Source organism: Rhinatrema bivittatum, chromosome 1 (genome assembly GCF_901001135.1).
Source record: "Rhinatrema bivittatum chromosome 1, aRhiBiv1.1, whole genome shotgun sequence".
NCBI classification, from domain to species: domain Eukaryota; kingdom Metazoa; phylum Chordata; class Amphibia; order Gymnophiona; family Rhinatrematidae; genus Rhinatrema; species Rhinatrema bivittatum.
The window spans coordinates 4410938-4436455 of NC_042615.1; the positions used below are offsets into that span (position 1 = coordinate 4410938).

At 46.8% G+C, this 25518-nt stretch overlaps 1 protein-coding gene across 5 annotated transcripts in view; it reads left to right on the plus strand.

The window, feature by feature from the left end:
• Nucleotides 1-25518, plus strand: part of PRSS12 (serine protease 12) — a 174689-nt gene that overhangs the window by 26970 nt on the left and 122201 nt on the right. For all 5 annotated transcript variants that reach the window (XM_029571667.1, XM_029618548.1, XM_029619297.1 and 2 more), the window contains one exon: nt 9170-9348. In XM_029571667.1, the coding sequence (XP_029427527.1) occupies nt 9170-9348 (179 nt within the window). The remainder of the gene's footprint in view (nt 1-9169; nt 9349-25518) is intronic.

Here is a 25518-nt window from a genome sequence, read left to right on the forward strand (position 1 = left end):
GTAAAGTGAATAGAAGGTATTCATGTAGCAAACTACATGCCCACCCCCCCCCTCCAGCTCCTAGAGTTATATGCACCCAAAAACACAGATCCCATCCAGCTTCTTGCCCATTTCAAGTGTTCTGCTTTAGTAATAGGAGTCTCCTGGAGAAAAGCGATTTGAGGATTCTGCCTATGTAAGAATTATAATATTCAGGTAGTCTTTACTGGGGAGGATATATCTCTAACATTCATAGATTATTGCTTTGAATGGAGAACTATGGCACAAGCCAATACACGATACTGCAGAATGTTTCAACGTGTAGAATACGTAGTTTAGTGATATGAAAAGCCCATGTTAGCGTGACATGAAAAAATATCCCCATTCTGTCTTCATCTCAATCTTTTGCAGTTTAACCTTCCCCACCCACACCCACACTACCATGAAATCCCCCCCCAAATAACCTGCAATTGCAGCCAATGCTCTTCCACTATCAAAGCAGCAATTGTAATCAAATACCTCCCATCCACCCCAACTCCCCTCCTGTGCGACCCTGAGCATTAAACTCCAACCAGCTCAGAGCATGCACAATAACAAAATATAAAGGAAAGGGTGTGTTATGTACGAAGGATAAGTAACCAAACACAAGAACAAAGTCCAAAAAATCCAGCCTTTCATGCGAGTGCCACCCCCGCACTCCAATCCTTGTAAAATAAAAGCAGGATCTTATCAGGATACCTTGTCCTCCACAACAGAGTGTTATGCGAAAAAGATCCACCATCTCCATCATGAGCGAGTACAAGGGACGTTCCCACTATCCAGACTGCAAACAGCCCAGTGATTCAGCAAAAGGAGGGTATTTCCGGAGCAAGAGCACCGAGTCCAAATTAACAAAAGTCAAATATAAAAATCTGACCCATGTCGTGGGAGTGATGCTTTACCATCTCTCACCGTTACCACCAGAGACCCCACAACATGTCCCTCTCAGCTTGGGGCTCCACCAGCCACACACTGAGGGTAACAAGTTACATGCAATTTAACAAAGATCCCCGTCCCAGATGCTGAAAACCAAAATGCATCACAATTTGTGCTTTCCAGCCTCTTCATCTGCCCTCCTGCAGAAACATAAGTACCTCACCCGGGGGGAAAAATAGACTTCCCTCCCGGATAATCTTGTCAGCAAAGCTCTGTCGTTTTTTAACCACTGCCTGAGAGAAGTCCTGAAAAATGAACACTTCTGTGTTACTGTGTTTCTTTCTGGTGGCCTTTCATGTTCTCTTTTATCTCCAAAATTGTGGAGCCATACGATAATGATGCATGGCCTCCCTCCCGGCCCGATGTGTGCAATCTACTTTAATGCGCTGAGGTCCTAGAGGGAAGGCAGCCATGATGCCACAGATGCCACCACGTCAGCCCCTGCGACCTGCTTCAGGAGGCCAACAATGCGGATGAGGCTTCACCAGCCTCAGTTTTCTAAATCCTCCTGCCCATTTCCTAGCTGAGAGAACCTCCTCCGCATCTTCAATCTGGCGGCCATAACCTGTAAAGCCATCCTAGAGGTCGCTTACCTGAGTCTTAATGTCCAGTTGCTCCTCCTGCTCAACCTGTGCCACCTTTTCTACCGCAGTTTGAAGCTTAGAATTAATGTTTTGGGACAGCCTGGCAGACAAAGACTTAAATAGCTGTCGGAGAGTTTCCGGGGATTCGGCAGGCAAGTTGGAAAAACGTTTGCCATCTCACTCCGTTGGCGAGTCTTCTGTTGGGCCCAGTGCCTGATGTTCCAGCTGTGGCGAACTCTCTTTGTGGCTTTATTGGCCCACATTTTAGGAACAGACCATTTACAGGGGTTTTTAAGGTTCATTGCCGTACGCAGAAGGAAAAAATGTGCTTTTATTAATGCGGCTGGTGGAAACCCTTTCGAAGTCCTACTTCCCGGTCTAGTGCATCATTTTGCTTTTTGGTATTTGAAGGTTACTAAAAGTTTTTGAAAGACAGGCCATCGGTTTGTGCTCTTCAGAAGCCGTACTTGTCACAGAAAGTGAGCCCTTGGCTGTGGCATGGTTGACGCAGCCTGACGGGTGATCCCACTAAGCCCACGCCGACAGGTGGACACTAACTGGGATAGGTCTAGGCTTCACTTATACCAGCCCCATTCTTGCAGATCGAGATCTTGGGTTCCCGGGGCCGGCAAGCTTAGGCGAGGATCTCATAGAAAGCAGTCAGGTGGAGACGAGACAGCATCGAGGTCCAGGCAGAGGTCAGGGCAGGGAGATCAGGTAACAGTCAGAATCTAAAGCCAAGGTTAAAACCAGAGGTCAGTCCGGAGGGGGGACAAGGCACAGGCTGGAGGGACAGAATAGGAACAAGGAGGCAGAGAGCAAGGCAAGAGGCAGGACCGAAAGGGAAGGAATGGGCAGGAGACAAGGCAGAGAACAAGACAGGAGACAAGACAGGACTGGAACAAGGCGGAATACACGGAACATGCACTGCAGACTAGGTAGGAGGACCTGTTGCTGAGGCATTGGCTGTGGGCATGGTGGGAGGTTCACATACTCCACAAGCTGACATCAGATGAGGACCACGAGTTCCTTTCCCGCTGCGGGGCCTCTATTGCATGGTGAGGGTGCATGCATGCTCGCTCGCCTAAGGGAGAGGGCAGCAGTGCGTCAGGACCATGGTGGTGGTGTCAGAGCCACTAGCAGAATCTCAGGCGTGTTGGGGTGAGTGAGGTCAGCCACGGGGCCAAACATAGCAGTACCAAAGGGGAAAAAGGCATTGAATGTTTCTATTTCTAGAAGGATTAAGGAAGTAATTGCTTCCACCTACATTTGCAAGGGACGCCAGTTTCAGGTGGGTTTTCAGGCCCATTTCACCAAGGAAAAGTTTGCTTCTTGGGCAGAATATCAATTGGTATTGCTGCAGGAGATCTGCAAGGCAACAATTTGGTCTTCTTTACATACTTTTACTAAACATTATAGACTGGATGCTCGAGCTGCGGATTCCACTGGCTTTGTTCAGAATATGCTACACGTGGGTCTTGTGGGGTCCCACTCAGTTTAGGGAGGGTTGGGAACATCCCATTTGTCTGGACTGATCTGGGGAATGAGAAGGAAGGGAAAATTGGTTCTCACCTGCGAATTTTCTTTTCATGAGTTCCTCAGATCAGTCCAGAATCCCACCCTGTGTTTCTGAAGACCACTCTACTCTCTGTATACATGTCAGATATTATCTTCGTAGCATTCAAAATCCTCTGGTTGGAAAGTGTTATTCAGTTAATATTGCGTTGACCGGTGTTTTACTATTTCCCTGCTCGAACTTGAGGTGGATTGTTTTGGTTTTTGCCTGGGTACGATTCATACTGAGTGACTGCAGGGGGCACACTATCTTATGTATCAACAGTACAGTAATGTTCTTCCTCTCTGTCTCCATCTGCTGGAGACAGAGAATACTGACTGACTGCAGGGGGTACACCAGTGTTTAAAGCTTTTCCTCTCTGTCTCCAGCAGATTGAGACAGAAAATACTGACTGACTGCAGGGGGGACACTATGTTCTTGTTATGACTGTCGCTGCCTGACGTCTCCACTCCGCCCTCCTTACCTCTCTGGCGACTCCTCCCGTGGTTGATGGATGTTTGGCTGCCGCGGCATCTGCCTGCCATCCTCTCCGGCATCCCCAGTCCGGCTTAGGTGCTGCCTCCCGCCATGCTATCCAGCTGCCTTAGGGCGCGCACGCCGCGCGGTCCTGCTTCAAATACTTTTTTTTGCCGCGAACCTCAGTGGCGTCCCCCTGTGATGACGTCACGCATCCCGGATACAAAAAGCCTACACTACTGCTAGCTAATCGAGTTAGCAAAGGTATTCGTACAGGAACTCATTACGGATGGGATACGCTCTCTGTACCTAGCTACTCTGCCTCTCCATTATTGGACTTACTCTATTTGGGGTACCCACTCCTCGGGGGCCTCTCTCTCTCTCTCTTATCTTTCAGGTCGCTGTCTGGAATCGGTACTCGCTCCTCGAGGGCCCATGTTCCCAGACTCACTGCTTGGACTTCATTTCTGCCTGGAAGATACTGCTGCCTACACCATCAGTGAGTTACTATCTACTTCTCTCAGAGCTGTTCCCTGGAACCAGGTACTCGCTCCTCGAGGGCCTGCCTCTATTCCAGCTTCTGTGTTTCCTACCGAGAGAAACCGCTGTGAGAGTACTCCACCAACGAGGCTCTATTCCAGAACCCTGCATATACTTCATTGTACTCACTATCTCAGTTTCTCTTCACTACAGCACAGCCATTGTGGGATCGCTATTCCAGAGCCCTGAGGGACTACAAGCCCAGCCGGGCTTCATCTCTGCTCACTACTGCCACCTTTGGTGGCTCCTCAATACTGTTAATAAAAGATCTATCTGTGTTGTGTGTCCTAAAGCTGAGCCTGACCTGTGGCCCCTCACGGGACTTCCCCTGTGGGCGTGGTCAGCAGCCACAGTGTCCAAGGGTCCACCCAAAACCTTACAAACAATAACACTTCTTTCAATACCTTCTCCAAAATCCGCTCATTTGAACTCAATTAGGGAGTGGGCCCTTTCGCTGGGCCAAAACTCTGGAACTTTTTACCGTTCGATATTCGACAAGAAGCAAACATACAATCTTTCAAAAAAATGTTAAAAACATGGTTGTTTGAGCAGACCTATTTTCAACAAGGCTAATCCTTGTTATTTACTGACTCTCTCATTATTGATTTATTTTTAGATAAGAAATGCTTACATTTAGTGATTTATTTTATTTAGGTTTTTTTTTTTAAAAACTGTATTTTATTATTTTGTAGTTTGCTTACTTGGATAATTTCTATTTCTTTTTAGTAATTTCTTATTGGGCAATTTAACTATTTTTGATAATTTACAAGTTTTTTTTTAATATGTTTTATTTTTATACGACTTATTTTATTTTAGTTTTTTAATTTTATATAGTTAAATTTACTTGCTTTATCGGACCAGGATTAAAGCCTGGTCTTAGTTACAATGTAAACCGACATGAAGTGAAAAACAAATGTTCGGTATATAAAAATGTTAAATAAAATAAATAAATACATCTTATGTACCAACAGTACAGTAAAGCTTTTCCTCTCTGTCTCCATCTGCTGGAGACAGAGAATACTGACTGACTGCAGGGGGGCACACTATCTTATGTACAAACAGTACAGTAAAGATTTTCCTCTGTCTCCATCTGCTGGAGACAGAGAATACTGACTGACTGCAGGGGGCACACTATCTAAATTATCTATCTATTACTAAATGTTACTACTAATGTTACTACTAATGTAAATATCTAAAAATGTTATTACTAATGTAAATATCTACATCCTATGTTATCCTCGCCCTTTCTTCTCTTTTCCCAGTTCTAGTACCTTGTTATTTGTAACTGCTTCCTCCTCACTAATAGATTACTCAATTTGTTATTTGTACACCCCTGTTTTATGTAAACCGGCATGATGTGATTGTATCATGAATGCCGGTATATAAAAATTTTAAATAAAATAAATAAAAATCTTATGTATAAACAGTACAGTAAAGCTTTTCCTCTGTCTCCATCTGCTGGAGACAGAGAATACTGACTGACTGCAGGGGGCACACTATCTTATGTACAAACAGTACAGTAAAGATTTTCCTCTGTCTCCATCTGCTGGAGACAGAGAATACTGACTGACTGCAGGGGGCACACTATCTTATGTACAAACAGTACAGTAAAGCTTTTCCTCTGTCTCCATCTGCTGGAGACAGAGAATACTTACTGACTGCAGGGGGCACACTATCTTATGTACAAACAGTACAGTAAAGCTTTTCCTCTGTCTCCATCTGCTGGAGACAGAGAATACTGACTGACTGCAGGGGGCACACTATCTTATGTACAAACAGTACAGTAAAGATTTTCCTCTGTCTCCATCTGCTGGAGACAGAGAATACTGACTGACTGCAGGGGGCACACTATCTTATGTACAAACAGTACAGTAAAGCTTTTCCTCTGTCTCCATCTGCTGGAGACAGAGAATACTGACTGACTGCAGGGGGCACACTATCTTATGTACAAACAGTACAGTAAAGCTTTTCCTCTGTCTCCATCTGCTGGAGACAGAGAATACTGACTGACTGCAGGGGGCACACTATCTTATGTACAAACAGTACAGTAAAGCTTTTCCTCTCTGTCTCCATCTGCTGGTAAAGGGAGAAAAGCCCATTTGTCTGGCCTGATCTGTGGGACTCAAGGAAAGAAAATTAGCAGGTAAGAACCCATTTTCCCTTACAGCTCTGCTTTGTTAAGGCCTGTTGTCTTGGCACTTGTAGCTGTGAAGAGTTTTCCAGCAAACACTGATATAAAGTCTATGAAAGCCCATAACCTCAAATAAATGTTCCTTAAACTTACAGAGAGCAAAGTAATGTTTAAAGACAAATACTCATTAAATATAAGAATAGTCAGAGGTAACCTCCATTTTCTGCAGTCCTGTGTGCTGTTGTTCATGTAAGAATTTATCTGCTCACCTACTCAAAGTGATAGAGAATTAACCAGGAAGAGTTTCAGCTGGAAGAATGTATGGATCCGCCGTGATGTACTATGAGATGGGAATTCACAAAGATCTAGTCAGCTTCATCCTGCAGGGGGAGGGAGGAAATTTCCCTCCTTTTAGCAGCTAAATTTAGCCAACGAAAAATTGGGTAATCCCGATTAGCTCAGGAGAGGGAATTTAATGTAAGTCCTAGAGAAGAAGCGAGGCAGGGAGATGTGATAGAAACAATTAAATACCTCAAAGCAATTAATAATGCACAAGTAGCAGATGAAAACTGGCAGCCGATGGCCCGAGTGCAAGAGATCGCTCCAGGACCCCCGCCGGACCACCAGGGACTTTTGGCTAACATCCCCCTCCCCACCCCCAAAATAAACTGGCCACATGCTCCACCCTCTTTCCTCTGACATCAACGCCATGCTCCCTCCCCCCAGACATCAATGCCATGTCGTTTGCCTGAAATCTCACCCCATCGACATTGATTTTGTATTCTGGGGCTGCTCTGAGCCCGATCTGAGTGGCGGCTGCTGCAGAATTAGCTTATGAAATTGTCCCAGGGCGGCCTTGCTTCCCCTTGCTGGGATACAGGGCCTGGGAGAAGAGCATGCACTATTTCCGTCCTTGGTCCCGCAAGCTCATTAGCAAGTTTTGCTGCATCGGTCACATAGAGTGGGTTTAGAGCAGCCACCAATTATAAAATCAAGGTCTGCGGGGAAGGCAAGACGGAGCAAGGGTGTCCATGCCAGCCTGGAGGCCAGTGATTGATAGAAAACCGGCACTTGCATAGACCAGGTTTCCGATTCTATCAGTCTCCCTTTAAGAAAACGGGCACCAGCCAGCTGGAAACCCGATCTAAAAGGAGAGGTCAAGCACCGGCCAGCTGGAAACCCTATCTAAAAGGAGAGGTCAAGCACCGGCCAGCTGGAAACCCGATCTAAAGGAGAGGTCAAGCACCGGCCAGCTGGAAACCCGATCTAAAAGGAGAGGTCAAGCACCGGCCAGCTGGAAACCCGATCTAAAAGGAGAGGTCAAGCACCGGCCAGCTGGAAACCCGATCTAAAAGGAGAGGCCAAGCACCGGCCAGCTGGAAACCCTATCTAAAAGGAGAGGTCAAGCACCGGCCAGCTGGAAACCCTATCTAAAAGGAGAGGCCAAGCACCGGCCAGCTGGAAACCCTATCTAAAAGGAGAGGCCAAGCACCGGCCAGCTGGAAACCCTATCTAAAAGGAGAGGTCAAGCACCGGCCAGCTGGAAACCCTATCTAAAAGGAGAGGTCAAGCACCGGCCAGCTGGAAACCCGATCTAAAAGGAGAGGTCAAGCACCGGCCAGCTGGAAACCCGATCTAAAAGGAGAGGTCAAGCACCGGCCAGCTGGAAACCCGATCTAAAAGGAGAGGTCAAGCACCGGCCAGCTGGAAACCCGATCTAAAAGGAGAGGCCAAGCACCGGCCAGCTGGAAACCCGATCTAAAAGGAGAGGCCAAGCACCGGCCAGCTGGAAACCCTATCTAAAAGGAAGAGGTCAAGCACCGGCCAGCTGGAAACCCTATCTAAAAGGAGAGGTCAAGCACCGGCCAGCTGGAAACCCTATCTAAAAGGAGAGGTCAAGCACCGGCCAGCTGGAAACCCTATCTAAAAGGAGAGGCCAAGCACCGGCCAGCTGGAAACCCTATCTAAAAGGAGAGGCCAAGCACCGGCCAGCTGGAAACCCTATCTAAAAGGAGAGGTCAAGCACCGGCCAGCTGGAAACCCTATCTAAAAGGAGAGGTCAAGCACCGGCCAGCTGGAAACCCTATCTAAAAGGAGAGGTCAAGCACCGGCCAGCTGGAAACCCTATCTAAAAGGAGAGGTCAAGCACCGGCCAGCTGGAAACCCTATCTAAAAGGAGAGGCCAAGCACCGGCCAGCTGGAAACCCTATCTAAAAGGAGAGGTCAAGCACCGGCCAGCTGGAAACCCTATCTAAAAGGAGAGGTCAAGCACCGGCCAGCTGGAAACCCTATCTAAAAGGAGAGGTCATATACGATGCTTCGAGGTGGCAGACTCAGGAAACAGGGGTGGATGCAGAAGTAGTGACCGAATTTAAAAAGCATGGAACAAGCAGAGAGGTTTCCTGGTTGTGAAGAAGAAAGGAGAAAGCCAAAGGTGAACTGGGACCCTGCAGCAGCAATGGAGATGGTCACACAAGATGGACATCGAGGTCTTTATCTGCTGTCATAGTCTATATCTGCATCACTGATTTTCATCACTTAGGTATTCTTACAGCAGGGGAACTCTAGGGAACTTTCAATGGCAAACCAAATAAATTGGGCTGCCCAGGTGGGGCGCTCAGCTCCCCGTGTCATCACCTTGCTCCTTCTTTGGGACAGCTGTCTCCTGCCAGCCTTCTGCTATCCCCCTCCTTCTCCTGTCATGAATATTAGGTTTTATGAGATGAATCCCCAGGTCTGCCCCTCCTGAACCTCCCTGCCCCGCCGCTCTGAGATAGGAGGAAAGGAGCGTTGCTTCTTATAGCCTGAGTCCTGTGGAAAAGCCATGACCAGACAGGCAACAAAAGAGGTCTTTGAACAGAATAAGGTATAGCAGTGATTGAGAAGCCATGAAAATCTTCACGCCTTGTCTTTCTCTCTTTTGGATAGGGGTGTAGCTAAGGCATGGAATCAAGCCAGCTTTGGAGAGGGCTCTGGCGCCGTGCTGCTGGATGAAGTTCAGTGCACAGGGAACGAGCTCTCCATAGAGCAATGCACAAAGAATGCCTGGGGAGAGCACAACTGTGCCCATCAGGAAGACGCTGGCGTGTCCTGCACTCCTCTCACAGGTACCCTCTCTGCACTACTCTCACAAGTACACTATGACCACAGCATGTCCGGGACACCTCTCTCAGATATAACTCCAGTGTGTGTCCTTCACACCTCTCTCACAAGTGCACTATGACTGCAGCATGTCCGGGACACCTCTCTCAGATATAACTCCAGTGTGTGGCCTTCACACCGTTCTCACAAGTGCACTATGACTCCAGCATGTCCCACATCCCTCTCACAAGTACACTATGACTGCAGCCTTCACTGCACTACTCTCACAAGTACACTATGACTGCGGCATGTCCGGGACACCTCTCTCAGATATAACTCCAGTGTGTATCCTTCACACCTCTCTCACAAGTGCACTATGACTCCAGCATGTCCCACATCCCTCTCACAAGTACACTATGACTGCAGCCTTCTCTGCACTACTCTCACAAGTGCACTATGACTCCAGCATGTCCCACATCCCTCTCACAAGTACACTATGACTGCAGCCTTCACTGCACTACTCTCACAAGTACACTATGACTGCAGCATGTCCGGGACACCTCTCTCAGATATAACTCCAGTGTGTGGCCTTCACACCATTCTCACAAGTGCACTATGACTCCAGCGTGTCCCACATCCCTCTCACAAGTACACTATGACTGCGGCCTTCTCTACACTACTCTCACAAGTACACTATGACTGCGGCATGTCCTGGACACCTCTCTCAGATATAACTCCAGTGTGTGTCCTTCACACTTCTTTCACAAGTGCACTATGACTCCAGCGTGTCCCACATCCCTCTCACAAGTACACTATGACTGCGGCCTTCTCTACACTACTCTCACAAGTACACTATGACCACAGCATGTCCGGGACACCTCTCTCAGATATAACTCCAGTGTGTCCTTCACACCTCTCTCACAAGTGCACTATGACTCCAGCGTTTCCCACATCCCTCTCACAGGTACACTGTGCCTCTAGCGTAACCTGTTCCCTGTATATACCCGGATCAGTCCAGACAGCGGATTGTGTCCCCTGTCCATCAGATGGAACCAGAGAAAAAAAACAACTGAAAGGCATACCATATATGGGCATAGCTCACCCTGCGCTCCTCAAAGGCTTACCATATATGGGCATAGCTCACCCTGCGCTCCTCAAAGGCTTACCCTATGTGGGCATAGCTCACCCTGCACTCCTCAGTACTGCTCTGCAGTCAGACGAACCTATGGTTCTTCTCCTCAGAGATATTTCTTCTCCTACATAGGGTCAAGCAAGTATTAAAATATATATATAAAAAAAAAGGTTGGAACAGAGTTTTTAAATTTACAGCAGACAGGTCTGTCTCCTAGCTCTTAAGGAGTCCTAGGGGGGATTTCCCCTTGATTATTCAGCCTAGGACTCCAATTCCCGGTAGCCATAACAATTTCCCTGCACTGGGCTGATACTGGTGGTCCAGTCACTCCCCCTTACTGTTTTGGTCTCCCCTGAGATGTTCTTACCTCAGGTGCCCTTGCAGAGACGCTGCCATTCCTCTGTTGTGGTGAAAGTTCAACAAACTTTAAAAAACAAAGGGAATTAAAGGAGACAGTATTTCTGCTTGTTTTAATCTGAGGCAGAGGGAAAAAGTCTTTTTATGCGGCTGTTACGCCGACCGGCAGGGATTTAAGCGCCTCACAGCTGTTTTGACGGCTCCTGCGCTTCACTATTTTTTTTCAGCTCAGCTGATTTCTTGCTGCCCGATGCCGAGGTCTCCTCGCTCTCCCGTGATGGGCTCTGCTCTGTCTGCTTACCCGGAGGGGTTGGACCCTCCAGGACTGCTTCTAAGTCAATGACCCGGGGTTGGGTCGCTAAGCGTGCGTCCGGGCCGGCTCTCCCTCAGAAAATCGCAGGAACGGCGGTCATTTTGTGCCCGGACCTCGAAGCCGTTTCAGAACCTCAGGGGGGAGGGGAGCTCGATTTACTATACTCTCCGTCTGACTTAAGCCCCATGGCCCCCCCTGTTACAAATTCGGATTCTCAGGGGGCCCCACCCCCCACAGCCTTACCATGGTTTTTCCACAGAGTTCATGCTTCTTCTTCACAGGTCTTTTTTTGGCAGCTTGGAGACACAGGGGGATCCTGTTCTGGGCCCTCCCCCAGCTAAGATTCCTCATTTGGTTGGTGGCCAGGGCTCTGGCTCACCGGACCTGCAGGGGGCTACTAGGGTCCAAACTGTACCTGGGGGCTCAGATACTCTTCACCCTCCGCAGCCTGCTCATTTGCCAGATCCTCATTCAGATCCGGATCTGCTGCTGGTGAATCCACCCATAGAAGGAGATGACCCCTGCGGTTATTTAAACGCGAGGAGCTGGATCCACTTATTCCCTTTCTTCTAGATGAACTAGGGATTGATGTCCCACCGGAAGATACCACCAGTGCCTCCACTTCTGCCAGTGCATCCACTTCCCGCACCATGGATCCAGTCCTAGCTGGCTTACGGGCTCCACCTCGTACCTTCCTGTTTCATCCTATGCTTATGCAGCTCCTACTCCGGGAATGGGAATCCCCCAATTCTGGCCTCCATGTAGGCAGGGCGATGGATAAGCTGTATCCCCTGCCAGATCCGGCCCTCGACATGCTTAAAGTCCCCAAGGTTGATGCTTCGGTGTCCGCGGTCACCAAATGCACTATCATCCCAGTGGTGGGGTCGACGGCTTTAAAATATCTTCAAGACCGCAAGTTGGAGCTATACCTCAAGCGAATCTTCGAGTTGCTGTCCTTAGGGGTCCGCACAACTGTGTGTAGCATTCTCATGCAGCAGGCGAGCCTTAGGTGGGTTCAAGAATTACTCAGCACCCAGAACCTCCTGGCTGCAGAGGCCAAACAAGCAGAGCGGCTCGAAGGGGCGATTGCGTATGGCGCTGATGCCCTTTATGATCTCCTTTGGTGCAGGCAAGAGCCATGGTCTCCGCAGTTTCTGCTAGGTGACTCCTCTGGCTACATAACTGGGTGGCGGATTCCTCTTCTAAGTCGCAGTTGGCTCTCTTCCCTTTAAGGGTAAGTTGCTTTTTGGGGAGGACCTGGAACAGCTTATTAAATCCTTGGGAGACAACAAGGTTCATAAGTTGCCTGAGGACCGCCCTCTCATTCCTTTCAGGGACGTCGGCCATTCCGAGATGGAAACCCCCAAGGATACGGCGCCAAGTCCTCACAATGAGATGCGGAAGGCCCATTCCTCCGTTCCCGTCTTAGGTGGACGTCTGTCCCTTTTTCTCGGGGAATAAACCAAAATTACTACTGGATCCTGGATGTGATCAGAAACGGTTATGCTTTAGAATTTGCTCAAGACCTTCCGGACCGCCACCCGATATCTCCTTGCGGCACTCGGAAAAGGCCTGCAGTGTGTCGAATCCTCGACAGACTCCTGGAGCTAGGGGCCATAGTTCCTGTTCCTCCAAACGAACAAGGATTTGGCAAGTATTCCATTTACTTCATCGTGTCCAAGAAGGACGGCTCTTTCCGACCGATCCTAGACCTCAAGTGGGTGAATCAGGCTCTCAAGATTCCCCATTTTCGAATGGAAACCCTGCAGGCGGTCATGGTGGCGGTTCGCTCTGGCAAGTTTCTGGCTTCTCTCGACCTCATGAAGGCTTACCTGCACATCCCTATTCGCAAGGAGCACTAAAGGTTCCTTCACTTTGAAATTCTGGGCCGGCACATGCAGTTTCAGGCTCTCCCATTTGGATTATCCACCGCTCCTCGCACATTCACCAAGGCGATGGTGGTAGTAGCGGCTTTTCTTCGGCAAGGAGGAGTCCAAGTCCATCCCTACCTGGATTACTGGCTTATCCGGGCGAAGTCGATGGAGCTCTGTGTGACGGCAGTGAGCAGTGTCGTATCGCTGCTTACCTCCCTCGGATGGATAGTCAACTACTCCAAGAGCAACCTCAAACCCTCTCAAGTTCTGGAATTTCTGGGAGCTCACTTCGACACCCGCGAATCCAAGGTCTCCCTACCCAAAGCCAGGGTGCTCAAGCTCATGAATCAGGTACAGCTTCTTGTATCTCTCTCGCAGCCCACGGCCTGGGATTACCTTCAAGTACTGGGCTCCATGGCCTCCACCATAGATTTGATTTCCTGGGTGTTTGCACATATGCGACCCTTGCAGAAAGCTTTGCTTGCCTGTTGGAAGCCGGTTTCAGAGGATTTTCGGACAATTCTACCACTTCCCGAATCTACTGTCGTCAACATATGGTGGTGGCTCTCTCTCGACCACCTCTCGAAGGGAATGCCCCTGGAGTCTCCCCAGTGGATGATTGTGACGACGGATGCCAGCCTCTCCAGCTGGGGGGCGGTGTGTCAGTCTCTATCGACTCAGAGCCAGTGGTCCACAGTCCAGTCCAATTGGCACATCAACCGTCTGGAGGCCCGGGCAGTCTGTCTGGCTCTCAAGTTCTTCCTTCCCTTGCTTCGCCACAAGGTGGTGAGAGTCCTCTCAGACAATGCAACGACTGTGGCTTATAATCAATCGCTAGGGGGGCACCAGGAGTCACCTGGTGGCCCTGCAGGCAGCAAGCGGTTCATTTGGGCGGAGAGTGTCACTTGGAACGCCTGGTGGCCTCACACATTGCAGGGAAGAAGAATGTTCAGGCCGACTTCCTCAGTTGTCAGTATCTCGACCCCGGAGAGAGGGAATTGTCAGAAGAGGCGATGCACCTAGTCATACACAAGTGGGGGGTTCCCCACCTGGACTTGATGGCCACCTTCAGAAACGCAAAAGCTCCCAGGTTCTTCAGTCGCAGAAGGGAACACAGCTCGGAGGGCATGGATGCTCTGGTCCTGCCCTGACCCAGAGGTGTCCTCCTCTATGTATTTCCCCCATGGCCTCTGATGGGAAAGATACTCAGAAGGATAGAGGTTTACAATGGCCGGTAATTCTCATCACGCCAGAGTGGCCCCGCAGACCGTGGTTTGCGGACCTCATGAATCTCGTGTCGGACGGCCCCCTTCGACTCGGTCACCTCCACAATCTCCTCTGACAAGGTCCTGTATTTTTTGAGCAGTTGGATCGCTTAGTCTAGCGGCCTGGCTTTTGAACGGAGGCGTCTAACAAAGAGAGGTTATAAGGAGAAAGTCATCTCCACGCTGTTGCGGGCTCGTAAAACCTCTATGTCGCTGGCGTATGTTCGGGTTTGGAGAGTGTTTGATAACATGTGTGCGGAACTTGGGGTTTCGACGTGCAGGGCCTCGGTCTCTCTAGTTCTCTCCTTTCTCCAGAATGGTCTCTCCTAGGGCTTGTCTTTCAAATCCTTGCGTGTTCAAGCCTCAGCTCTTGGCTCTCTTTTGGGGAAATTAGATGGTTACGCGATGGCAGCCCATCCAGATGTAGTGCCTTTCCTTAAGGGGGCTAAGCATTTGAATCCGCCCTTCCAGCATACATCCCCATCTTGGAGTCTTATCCTGATCCTTTGGGTTCTCTGCGAGGCGTCTTTTGAACCTCTTCTTTGGTCCATGCTCAAAGACCTCACGCTTAAGACAGTATTCCTGGTGGCTATTTGTTTGGCCCGGAGGGTATCTGAACTGCAAGCTTTATCCTGTAGAGGACCCTTCTTGAGGTTCTCAGATTCGGGGGTCTCTTTAAAGACAGTTCCCTCTTTCCTGCCAAAGGTAGTCTCCTCCGTTCATGTTAATCAGTCAGTGGAGCTCCCTGCCTTTTCTCAGGAGGATATTGCTAGCTCGGCTAGTGGTGATTTACACCGTTTGGATGTTAAGCGAGTTCTCTTGCACTACTTACAGGTCACTAATGATTTCAGAGTTTCCGATCATCTGTTTTATGGAGCGGCCCTTATAAGGGGCAGAAGGTCTCTAAAGCTACTATAGCTCACTGGCTAAAGGAAGCTATTGCATCCGCGTATTTCTGCCGGGGCCGGCCAGTTCCGGAGGGTCTAAAGGCCCATTCATTGCACTCGCAAGCTGCTTCTTGGGCGGAGAGCCAGTTGTTTTCCCCGCAAGAAATTTGCAGAGCGGCCACTTGGAAATCCTTACATACTTTTTCTCGGCATTATCGCCTCGACGTTCAGGCACCCATTTTTGGTTCCTTCAGCAGACAGGTACTCCGAGTGGGACTGTCTCGGTCCCACCCTAACTAGGGAAGCTTTGGTACATCCCACTGTCTGGACTGATCCGGGTACGTACAGGGAAAGGAAAATTGGTTCTTACCTGCTAATTTTCATTCCGGTAGCACCACAGATCAGTCCAAATTCCCTCCTGGTCTACTTTTTCAGTCTGCTCATAGTCGTTTTCCTTTTGCAGCCTTGGTAAATGCCTTTTTTATCCTACAGAAGTATTAAATAAAGGATTCATAAGGCCCAGGATGTTATTTTCACAATTGTTAAGAGCTATGTATAACACTGTTCCAAATTGACGTTATATTATACTGTTGAATTGTTACTTGCTTGACTTTATTAGATTTCTTCTTCTGCTTTGTTAATGTTTATACTGAGGAACGCAGGATGAGCTATGCCCAGATATGGTATGCCTTTCAGTTATTTTTTTCTCTGTTCCATCTGCTGGACACGGGACACAACCCGCTGTCTGGACTGATCCGTGGTACTACAGGAATGAAAATTAGCAGGTAAGAACCAATTTTCCTTTCTCTTCTCATAGCTACACTATGACTTTGGTGTTTACTAAAGAGTATGTTGGGGAGATACCCGTTCCAGAGAAGATTTTCATGGGTAATGATTCAGATGGACTGAACCAAATCACGGTGAACCTAGAACCTGATTGATAAACTGAAAAGTAGTAAAACACCTGGACCGGATGATAGACACCGCAGGGTTCTGAAGGAACTAAAAAATGGAATTTCAGACCTATTAGTAAAAATTTGTAACCTATCATTAAAATCATCCATTGTACCTGAAGACTGGAGGATAGCAAATGTAACCCCAATATTTAAAAAGGGCTCCAGGGTCGATCCGGGAAACTACAGCCCGGTTAGCCTGACTTCAGTGCCAGGAAAAATAGTGAACATAAGAACATGCCATACTGGGTCAGACCAAGGGTCCATCAAGCCCAGCATCCTGTTTCCAACAGTGGCCAATCCAGGCCATAAGAACCTGGCAAGATCCAAAAACTAGTCTATTCTATGCTACTGTTGCTAGTATTAGCAGTGGCTATTTTCTAAGTCAACTTAATTAATAGCAGGTAATGGACTTCTCCTCCAAGAACTTATCCAATCCTTTTTTAAATACAGCTATACTAACTGCACTAACCACATCTTCTGGCAACAAATTCCAGAGTTTAATTGTGCGTTGAGTAAAAAAGAACTTTCTCCGATTAGTTTTAAATGTGCCACATGCTAACTTCATGGAGTATCCCCTAGTCTTTCTATTGTCCGAAAGAGTAAATAACCGATTCACATCTACCCGTTCTAGACCTCTCATGATTTTAAACACCTCTATCATATCCCCCCTCAGCCGTCTCTTCTCCATGCTGAAAATTCCTAACCTCTGTAGTCTTTCCTCATAGGGGAGCTGTTCCATTTCCCTTATCATTTTGGTAGCCCTTTTCTGTACCTTCTCCATCGCAATTATATCTTTTTTGAGATGTGGTGACCAGAATTGTCCACAGTATTCAAGGTGCGGTCTCACCATGGAGCGATACAGAGGCATTATGACATTTTCTGTTTTATTAACCATTCCCTTTCTAATAATTCCCAATATTCTGTTTGCTTTTTTCACTGTCGCAGCACACTGAACCGACGATTTCAATGTGTTATCCACTATGACGCCTAGATCTCTTTCTTGGGTTGTAGCACCTAATATGGAACCTAACATTGTGTAACTATAGCATGGGTTATTTTTCCCTATATGCATCACCTTGCACTTATCCACATTAAATTTCATCTGCCATTTTGATGCCCAATTTTCCAGTCTCACAAGGTCTTCCTACAATTTATCACAATCTGCTTGTGATTTAACTACTCTGAACAATTTTGTATCATCTGCAAAGGGAATGGTGAATAAAACGGAAAATGTCATAATGCCTCAGTATCACTCCATGGTGAGACCACACCTTGAATACTGTGTACTATTCTGGTCACCGCATCTCAAAAAAGATATAATTGTGATGGAGAAAGTACAGAGAAGGGTGACCAAAATGATAAGGGGAATGGAACAGCTCCCCTATGAGGAAAGACTAAAGAGGTTACGACTTTTCAGCTTGGAGAAGAGACGGCTGAGGGGGAATATGATAGAGGTGTTTAAGATCATGAGAGGTCTTGAACGAGTAGATGTGACTCAGTTATTTACACTTTCGAATAATAGAAGGACTAGGGGGCATTCCATGAAGTTAGCAAGTAGCACATTTAAGACATCTCACAAAAATCAAAACCAAATAACAAAAACAAAACCAAATACAAAAACAATGGAAAGGATGAAGGGATAACAAAAGTCAGCTGAAAAAGGCAAAAACCAAGTCTAAGAAAAGCAGTAAACAGAACAAAAAAACTGAATTCTTTGCTTCCGTGTTTACTAATGAGGATGTTGGGGAGATACCAGTTCCTGATATGGTTTTCAGGGGTGATAAGTCAGATGAACTGAACGAAATCACTGTGAACCTGGAAGATGTAGTAGGCCAGATTGACAAACTAAAGAGTGACAAATCACCTGGACCGGATGGTATGCATTCTAGGGTACTGAAGAAACTCAAAAATGAAATTTCTGATCTGTTAGTTAAAATTTATAACCTATCATTAAAATCATCCATTGTACCTGAAGACTGGAGAATAGCTAATGTAACCCCAATAGTTAAAAAAGGCACCAGGGCCGATCCGGGTAACTATAGACCAGCGAGCCTGACTTCAGTGCTGGGAAAAATAGTGGAAACTATTCTCAAGATCAAAATCGTAGAGCATATAGAAAGACATGGTTTAAAGGAACACAGTCAACATGGATTTACCCAAGGAAAGTCTTGCCTAACAAATCTGCTTCATTTTTTGAAGGGGTTAATAAACATGTGGATAAAGGTGAACCGGTAGATATAGTGTATTTGGATTTTCAGAAGGCGTTTGACAAAGTCCCTCATGAGAGGCTTCTAAATAACTAAAAAGTCATGGGATAGGAGGCAATGTCCTTTCGTGGATTACAAACTGGTTAAAAGACAGGAAACAGAGAGTAGGATTAAATGGTCAATTTTCTCAGTGGAAAAGGGTAAACAGTGGAGTGCCTCAGGGATCTGTACTTGGACCTGTGCTTTTCAATATATTTATAAATGATCTGGAAAGGAATACGACGAGTGAGGTTATCAAATTTGCGGATGATACAAAATTATTCAGAGTAGTTAAATCACAAGCGGATTGTGATACATTACAGGAGGACCTTGCAAGACTGGAAGATTGGGCATCCAAATGGCAGATGAAATTTAATGTGGAAAAGTGCAAGGTGTTGCACGTAGGGAAAAATAACCCTTGTTGTAGTTACATCATGTTAGCTTCCAAATTAGGAACTACCACCCAGGAAAAAGATCTAGGCAACATAGTGGATAATACTTTAAAATCTTCAGCTCAGTGTGCTGCAGCAGTCAAAAAAGCAAACAGAATGTTAGGAATTATTAGGAAGGGAATGGTCAATAAAACGAAAAATGTCATAATGCCTCTATATTGCTCCATGGTGAGACCTTGAATACTGTGTACAATTCTGGTCAACGCAACTCAAAAAACATATAGTTGCGATGGAGAAGGTACAGGGAAGGGCAACCAAAATGATAAAGGGGATGGAACAGCTCCCCTATGAGGAAAGGCTGAATAGGTTAGGACTGTTCAGCTTGGAGAAGAGACGGCTGAGGGGGGATATGATAGAGGTCTTGAAGATCATGAGAGGGCTTGAACGAGTAAATGTGAATCTGTTATTTACCCTTTTGAATAATAGAAGGACTAGGGGGCATTCCATGAAGTTAGTAAGTAACACATTTAAGACTAATCGGAGAAGATTCTTTTTCACTCAATGCACAATAAAGCTCTGGAATTTGTTGCCAGAGGATGTGGTTGGTGCAGTTAGTGTAGCTGGGTTCAAAAAAGGTTTGGATAAGTTCTTGGAGGAGAAGTCCATTATCAGCTATTAATCAAGTTTACTTAGGGAATAGCCACTGCTATTAATTGCATCAGTAACATGGGATCTTCTTAGTGTTTGGGTACTTGCCAGGTTCTTGTGACCTGGTTTGGCCTCTGTTGGAAACAGGATGCTGGGCTTGATGGACCCTTGGTCTGACCCAGCATGGCAATTTCTTATGTTCTTATGGAGCACTATGAGCACAAATGCTCGTAGTTTGGGCAGTAAAATCCTAGACCTGCAAGCCTTAATTATGTAGGCGGACTTGGATGTTGTTGCTGTTACGGAGACCTGTTCACAGAATCTCATGATTGGGATACGGCCATTCCGGGCTATAACTTGTTAAGGAAGGACAGAGAGGATGAAAAAGGGGGAGGAGTAGCTCTTTATGTCAAAAACAATATCCAATCAACTGAACTGCAAGGAAAAGGGAGTAGAAAAGAAGCATTATGGGCCATCCTAATAAAAGAGGATGGTGCATCCATTTTTACCGGAGTGGTTTACAGGCCTCTGACTCAAATGGAAGAACTAGACAGATAGCTGATAGAAGACATATAAAAGGTGGGAAGGAAGGGAGATGTGTTGATTGTTGGAGATTTTAATCTGCCTGACATAGACTGGAGGATCCCTTCTGTGGAATCTAACAGAAGTAGAGAGGTAGTGGATGCCCTGCTGCAAGGGGCTCTGCTCAAACAAATGGTAATGGAACCCACGAGGGAGGGAGGGAGGGAGGGAGCTATTCTCGACCTAGTGCTCACAAATGGGGATAGCATTTCAAATGTCTGGGTAGGAGCCCACCTTAGCACCAGTGATCATCAAACAGTATGTTTTGATATTGCAAATAGGATTCAGAGAAGTCACATGAAGACCCGAGTTATGAGCTTCAAAAATACAGACTTTGCTGAAATGGGCAAATTCCTGGAGATGGAACTTGCAGACTGGGAGAAAATGTGAGAGGTGGAACAAATGTGGGCCAAACTAAAAGGAACGATCAGAAAGGCAACTAATCTTCATGTTAGAAAAGTAAACAAAAGCAAAGAAATTGGAAACCTATCTGGTTTTCAAAGGAGGTGGCTGACAAAATGAAAATAAAAAGAGCAGCATTCGAGAAATATAAAGGATCCCAAAAAGAGTATCACAGCGAAGAATATCTGGTTAAACAGAGAGAGAAAGAAAGTAATCAGGAATGTAAAATATCTGGCGGAAGAGAGGATTATCAAAGAGGTAAAGAGAGGTGACAAAACTTTTTTCAGATACATCAGAGAAAGGTCCAAAGTGGCAAGGTGACAAGGATCAATGTGTGGAAAGCAATTAAGAAAAGGTAGAAATTTTAAACAAATACTTCAGTTCAGTCTTCACTAAGTAAAACCCTGGGGAAGGATCGGCGCTGGTTAATAAGGCAGTTGATGGGGGTGGATTTTAATGAAACCCTGTTTACAGAAGAGAATGTATGGGTAGAGCTAGGAAACCTGAAAGTGGACAAAGCCATGGGCCCAGATGAGGTTCATCCCAGGATAATGAGGGAGCTCAGAGATGTGCTGGTGGCTCCGCTGTGCGACCTGTTCAATAGATCCCTAGAAATGGGAGTGGTGCCGAGTGATTGGAGGAGAGCGGTGGTGGTCCCGCTTCACAAGAGTGGGAGCAGAGAGGAGGCTGGAAACTACAGGTCGGTTACCCTCACCTCGGTGGTGGGAAAAGTATTGGAGACTCTGCTGAAAGAAAGGATAGTAAACTGCCTACAATATGGTGGCTTGATTGATCCATGCCAGCACGGATTTACCAGCTGTAGGTCCTGTCAGATGAATTTGTTTGATTTCTTTGATTGGGTGACTAGAGAACTGGATCAGGGAAGAGCGCTTTATGTGATCTACTTGGATTTTAGTAAAGCCTTTGATATGGTTCCGCATAGAAGACTTGTGTGCAAAATGAGAAACTTGAGAGTGAGTGCTAAGGTGGTGATGTGAATTACAAACTGGCTGAGTAATAGGAGACAGCGTGTGATGGTAAATGGAACCTGCTCTGAAGAGAGAACGGTGTTAAGTGGAGGGCCGCAGGGATCGGTATTGGGACCAGTTCTGTTCAGCGTCTTTGTGAGCGACATCGCGGAAGGGATAGAAGGTAAAGTTTGTCTATTTGCAGATGATACTAAGATCTGCAACAGAGTCGACATGCTGGAAGGAGTGGAGAGAATGAGACGTGATTTAAGGAAGTTGAAGAGTGGTTTAAGGTATGGCAACTGGGATTTAATGCAAGAAGTGCAGAATCATGCATCTGGGACATGGTAATCTGAAGGAACTGTTTGCGATAGGGGGTGAAGTATTGCTGTGCATGGAACAGGAGAGAGACCTTTGGGTGATAGTATCTAGTGATCTAAAGATGGCGAAGCAATGTGACAAGGCAATAGCTAAAGCTAGAAGTATGCTGGGCTGCACAGAAAGAGGAATATCTCGTAAAAAAAAAAAAATGGAAGTGATAATCCCCTTAAAAAGGTCCTTGTGTTCAGTTCTGGAGACCGTATCTCAAAAGGGACAGAGACAGGTTGGAGGTGGTCCAGAGAAGGGGGACCAAAATGGCGAAAGGTCTTCATCAAATGACTTATGAGGAGAGGTTGAAGGATCTGAATATGTAAATCCTGGAGGAGAGGAGGAGCAGAGGAGATATGATACAGACCTTCAGATACCTGAAAGGATTTAATGATGCACGATCAACAACAAATCTTATCCACTGGAATTAATCCAATAGAACTAGGGGTCATGAAATGAAAGTCCAGCGAGGACGACTCAGAAGCAATGTCAGGAAATATTTCTTGATGATGAGGGTAGTGGAAATCTGGAATGCCCTGCTGGAGGAGGTGGTGAAGACAAAAACAGTGAAAGATTTCAAAGGGGCGTGGGATAAACACTAAGGAATTGCAGTGTCAGTAAAACTTTCTCTGTCTCCATCTGCTGGCAGGGATGCAAAACCTAGGAGTCTGGACTGATCTATGGTACTACAGGAACGAAAATTAGCAGGTAAGAACCAATTTTACTTTCGCTCCCTCAACACATACAACTCCTACGGATTGCCTACCTCAAATGCAAGACTCTGCACTTCATTGCATTAAATCCCAACTGCCAAACCTTTGACCACTTCTTGAGTTTTTCTAGGTCACTTCTCATTCTCTCTACTTCTTCAGGTGTGTCCACTCTGTTGCAGACCTTGATCCACAAAAAGTCAAATTTTACCTTCTAATCCCACTGCAATATTGCTCACAAAGATATTGAAGAGAACCAGAACAGATCCTTGAGGAACTCCACTTATCAATCTTCTGTCTTCACAGTACATGGCCACGTTTGTCAGTCAGCCAATTTGTAACGCACACCACCACCTTGGTGCTCACTCCTAAGCTTTTCATTTTATTCATAAACCTATGCGGGACCATATCAAAAGCTTTGCTGAAAGCCATGTAGATGGCATTGAGCACACTTCCTCGATCCAATTCTCTAGTCATCCAATCAAAAAATCAATTCAGTTTGTTTGACAGGACCTTTCTCTGTTAATGCCTTGTTGCCTCGGATCTTGTAACTCATTGCATTGTAGATAGATGGTTATCTTTAATAGTCTCTCCATTAATTTTCCCGTCACTGAGGTGAGGCTAAGTGGCCTGTAGTTTTCAGCCTCCACTCTTGTGGAGCGGGACCACCACCGCTCTTCTCCAGTCCTGCAGCACCACTCCTGTCTCCAGGGATCTATTGAGCAGGTCACACAGCGGAAATGCCAGCCCATCTCTGAGCTCCCTCAGTATCCTAGGCTGTCTCTCATCCACTCCCATGGCCTTCTCCACTTCCAGTTTTGCTAGTTCAACCCAAATACTCTCTTAAGTAAATGAGAACGTATTTATTCCATCCATTCGTCCTTCTCCATTGCCTTCCTTAATATTTCTGCCATCTCTTCATTTCTCTCCACACATTTCTCCTTGTCTCCTTTAATCTTATAAAACCGCCTCTGTCCTTCCTCTTCTCCCTGATATATCTGATAAATGCTTTGGCACCTCGCTTTACCTCTTTGGCAATCTTTTTTTCCACTCGAGCTGTTGCTACCCTGATTTCCTTCCTTGCCTCCTTCAGTTCACGAGATAATCTTCCCTGTGATTTTGCCTTTATTTTCTCAGCCACCTCCTTGCAGAACACAATTGGTTTCCTTTTTCTCTTACTTTTACATAAGTTTGTTGCGTTTGTTATAGCTCCTTCTATTTAGTTTAGTCCACTGTTGTTCTAATTCACCCAACTATTCCCAGCCTTCTAGAGTCTCTTTCAGCTCCGTTGCCAGTTTACCCAAGTCTTCCATATCACACACCGATACTCCACTTTGATACTGGAAGTCCCAACACAGACACACTGGGATATTGTAGGTCCCACACATCACACAGTAACATACATAGTCGTGATGGCAGAAAAAGACCAAATGGTCCATCCAGTTTACCCAGAAAGCTTCCTAGGGAAATAGCAGCCACTCCATTCAGATTACCCCCATGTTTCTGTTAAGGGTAGCAACTGCCGCTCCATGCAGGTTACCCCCATGTTTCTGTTAAGGGTAGTAACTGCCACTCCATTCAGATTACCCCCATGCCTTCTGTTAAGAGCAGTAACTACTGCTCCGTGCAGGTTACCCCCATGTTTCTGTTAAGGATAGTAACTACTGCTCCGTGCAGGTTACCCCCATGTTTCTGTTAAGGGTAGTAACTGCTGCTCCGTGCAGGTTACCCCCATGTTTCTGTTAAGGGTAGTAACTACTGCTCCGTGCAGGTTACCCCCATGTTTCTGTTAAGGGTAGTAACTGCTGCTCCGTGCAGGTTACCCCCATGTTTCTGTTAAGGGTAGTAACTGCCGCTCCGTGCAGGTTACATCCATGTTTCTGTTAAGGGTAGTAACTACTGCTCCGTGCAGGATACCCCCATGTTTCTGTTAAGGATAGTAACTACTGCTCCGTGCAGGTTACCCCCATGTTTCTGTTAAGGGTAGTAACTGCCGCTCCATGCAGGTTACCCCCATGTTTCTGTTAAGGGTAGTAACTGCCACTCCATTCAGATTACCCCCATGCCTTCTGTTAAGAGCAGTAACTACTGCTCCGTGCAGGTTACCCCCATGTTTCTGTTAAGGATAGTAACTACTGCTCCGTGCAGGTTACCCCCCATGTTTCTGTTAAGGATAGTAACTACTGCTCCGTGCAGGTTACCCCCATGTTTCTGTTAAGGATAGTAACTGCCGCTCCGTGCAGGTTACCCCCCATGTTTCTGTTAAGGGCAGTAACTGCCGCTCCGTGCAGGTTACCCCCATGTTTCTGTTAAGGGCAGTAACTGCCGCTTCGTGCAGGTTACCCCCATGTTTCTGTTAAGGGTAGTAACTGCCACTCTGTGCAGGTTGCCCCCATCTTTCTTTTAAGGATAGTAACTGCCGCTCCATGCAGGTTACCCCCATGTTTCTGTTAAGGGCAGTAACTGCCACTCTGTGCAGGTTACCCCCATCTTTCTTTTAAGGATAGTAACTGCCGCTCCATGCAGGTTACCCCCATGTTTCTGTTAAGGGCAGTAACTGCCGCTTCGTGCAGGTTACCCCCATGTTTCTGTTAAGGGCAGTAACTGCTGCTCCGTGCAGGTTACCCCCATGTTTCTGTTAAGGGCAGTAACTGCTGCTCCGTGCAGGTTACCCCCATGTTTCTGTTAAGGGCAGTAACTGCCGCTCCGTGCAGGTTACCCCCATGTTTTTGTTAAGGGTAGTAACTGCCGCTCTGTGCAGGTTACCCCCATGTTTCTGTTAAGGGCAGTAGCTGCCGCTCCATGCAGGTTACCCCCATGTTTTTGTTAAGGGTAGTAACTGCCGCTCCGTGCAGGTTACCCCCATGTTTCTGTTAAGGGCAGTAACTGCCGCTCCATGCAGGTTACCCCCATGTTTCTGTTAAGGGTAGTAACTGCCGCTCTGTGCAGGTTACCCCCATGTTTCTGTTAAGGGCAGTAACTGCTGCTCCATGCAGGTTACCCCCATGTTTCTGTTAAGGGCAGTAACTGCTGCTCCATGCAGGTTACCCCCATGTTTCTGTTAAGGGCAGTAACTTCCGCTTCGTGCAGGTTAC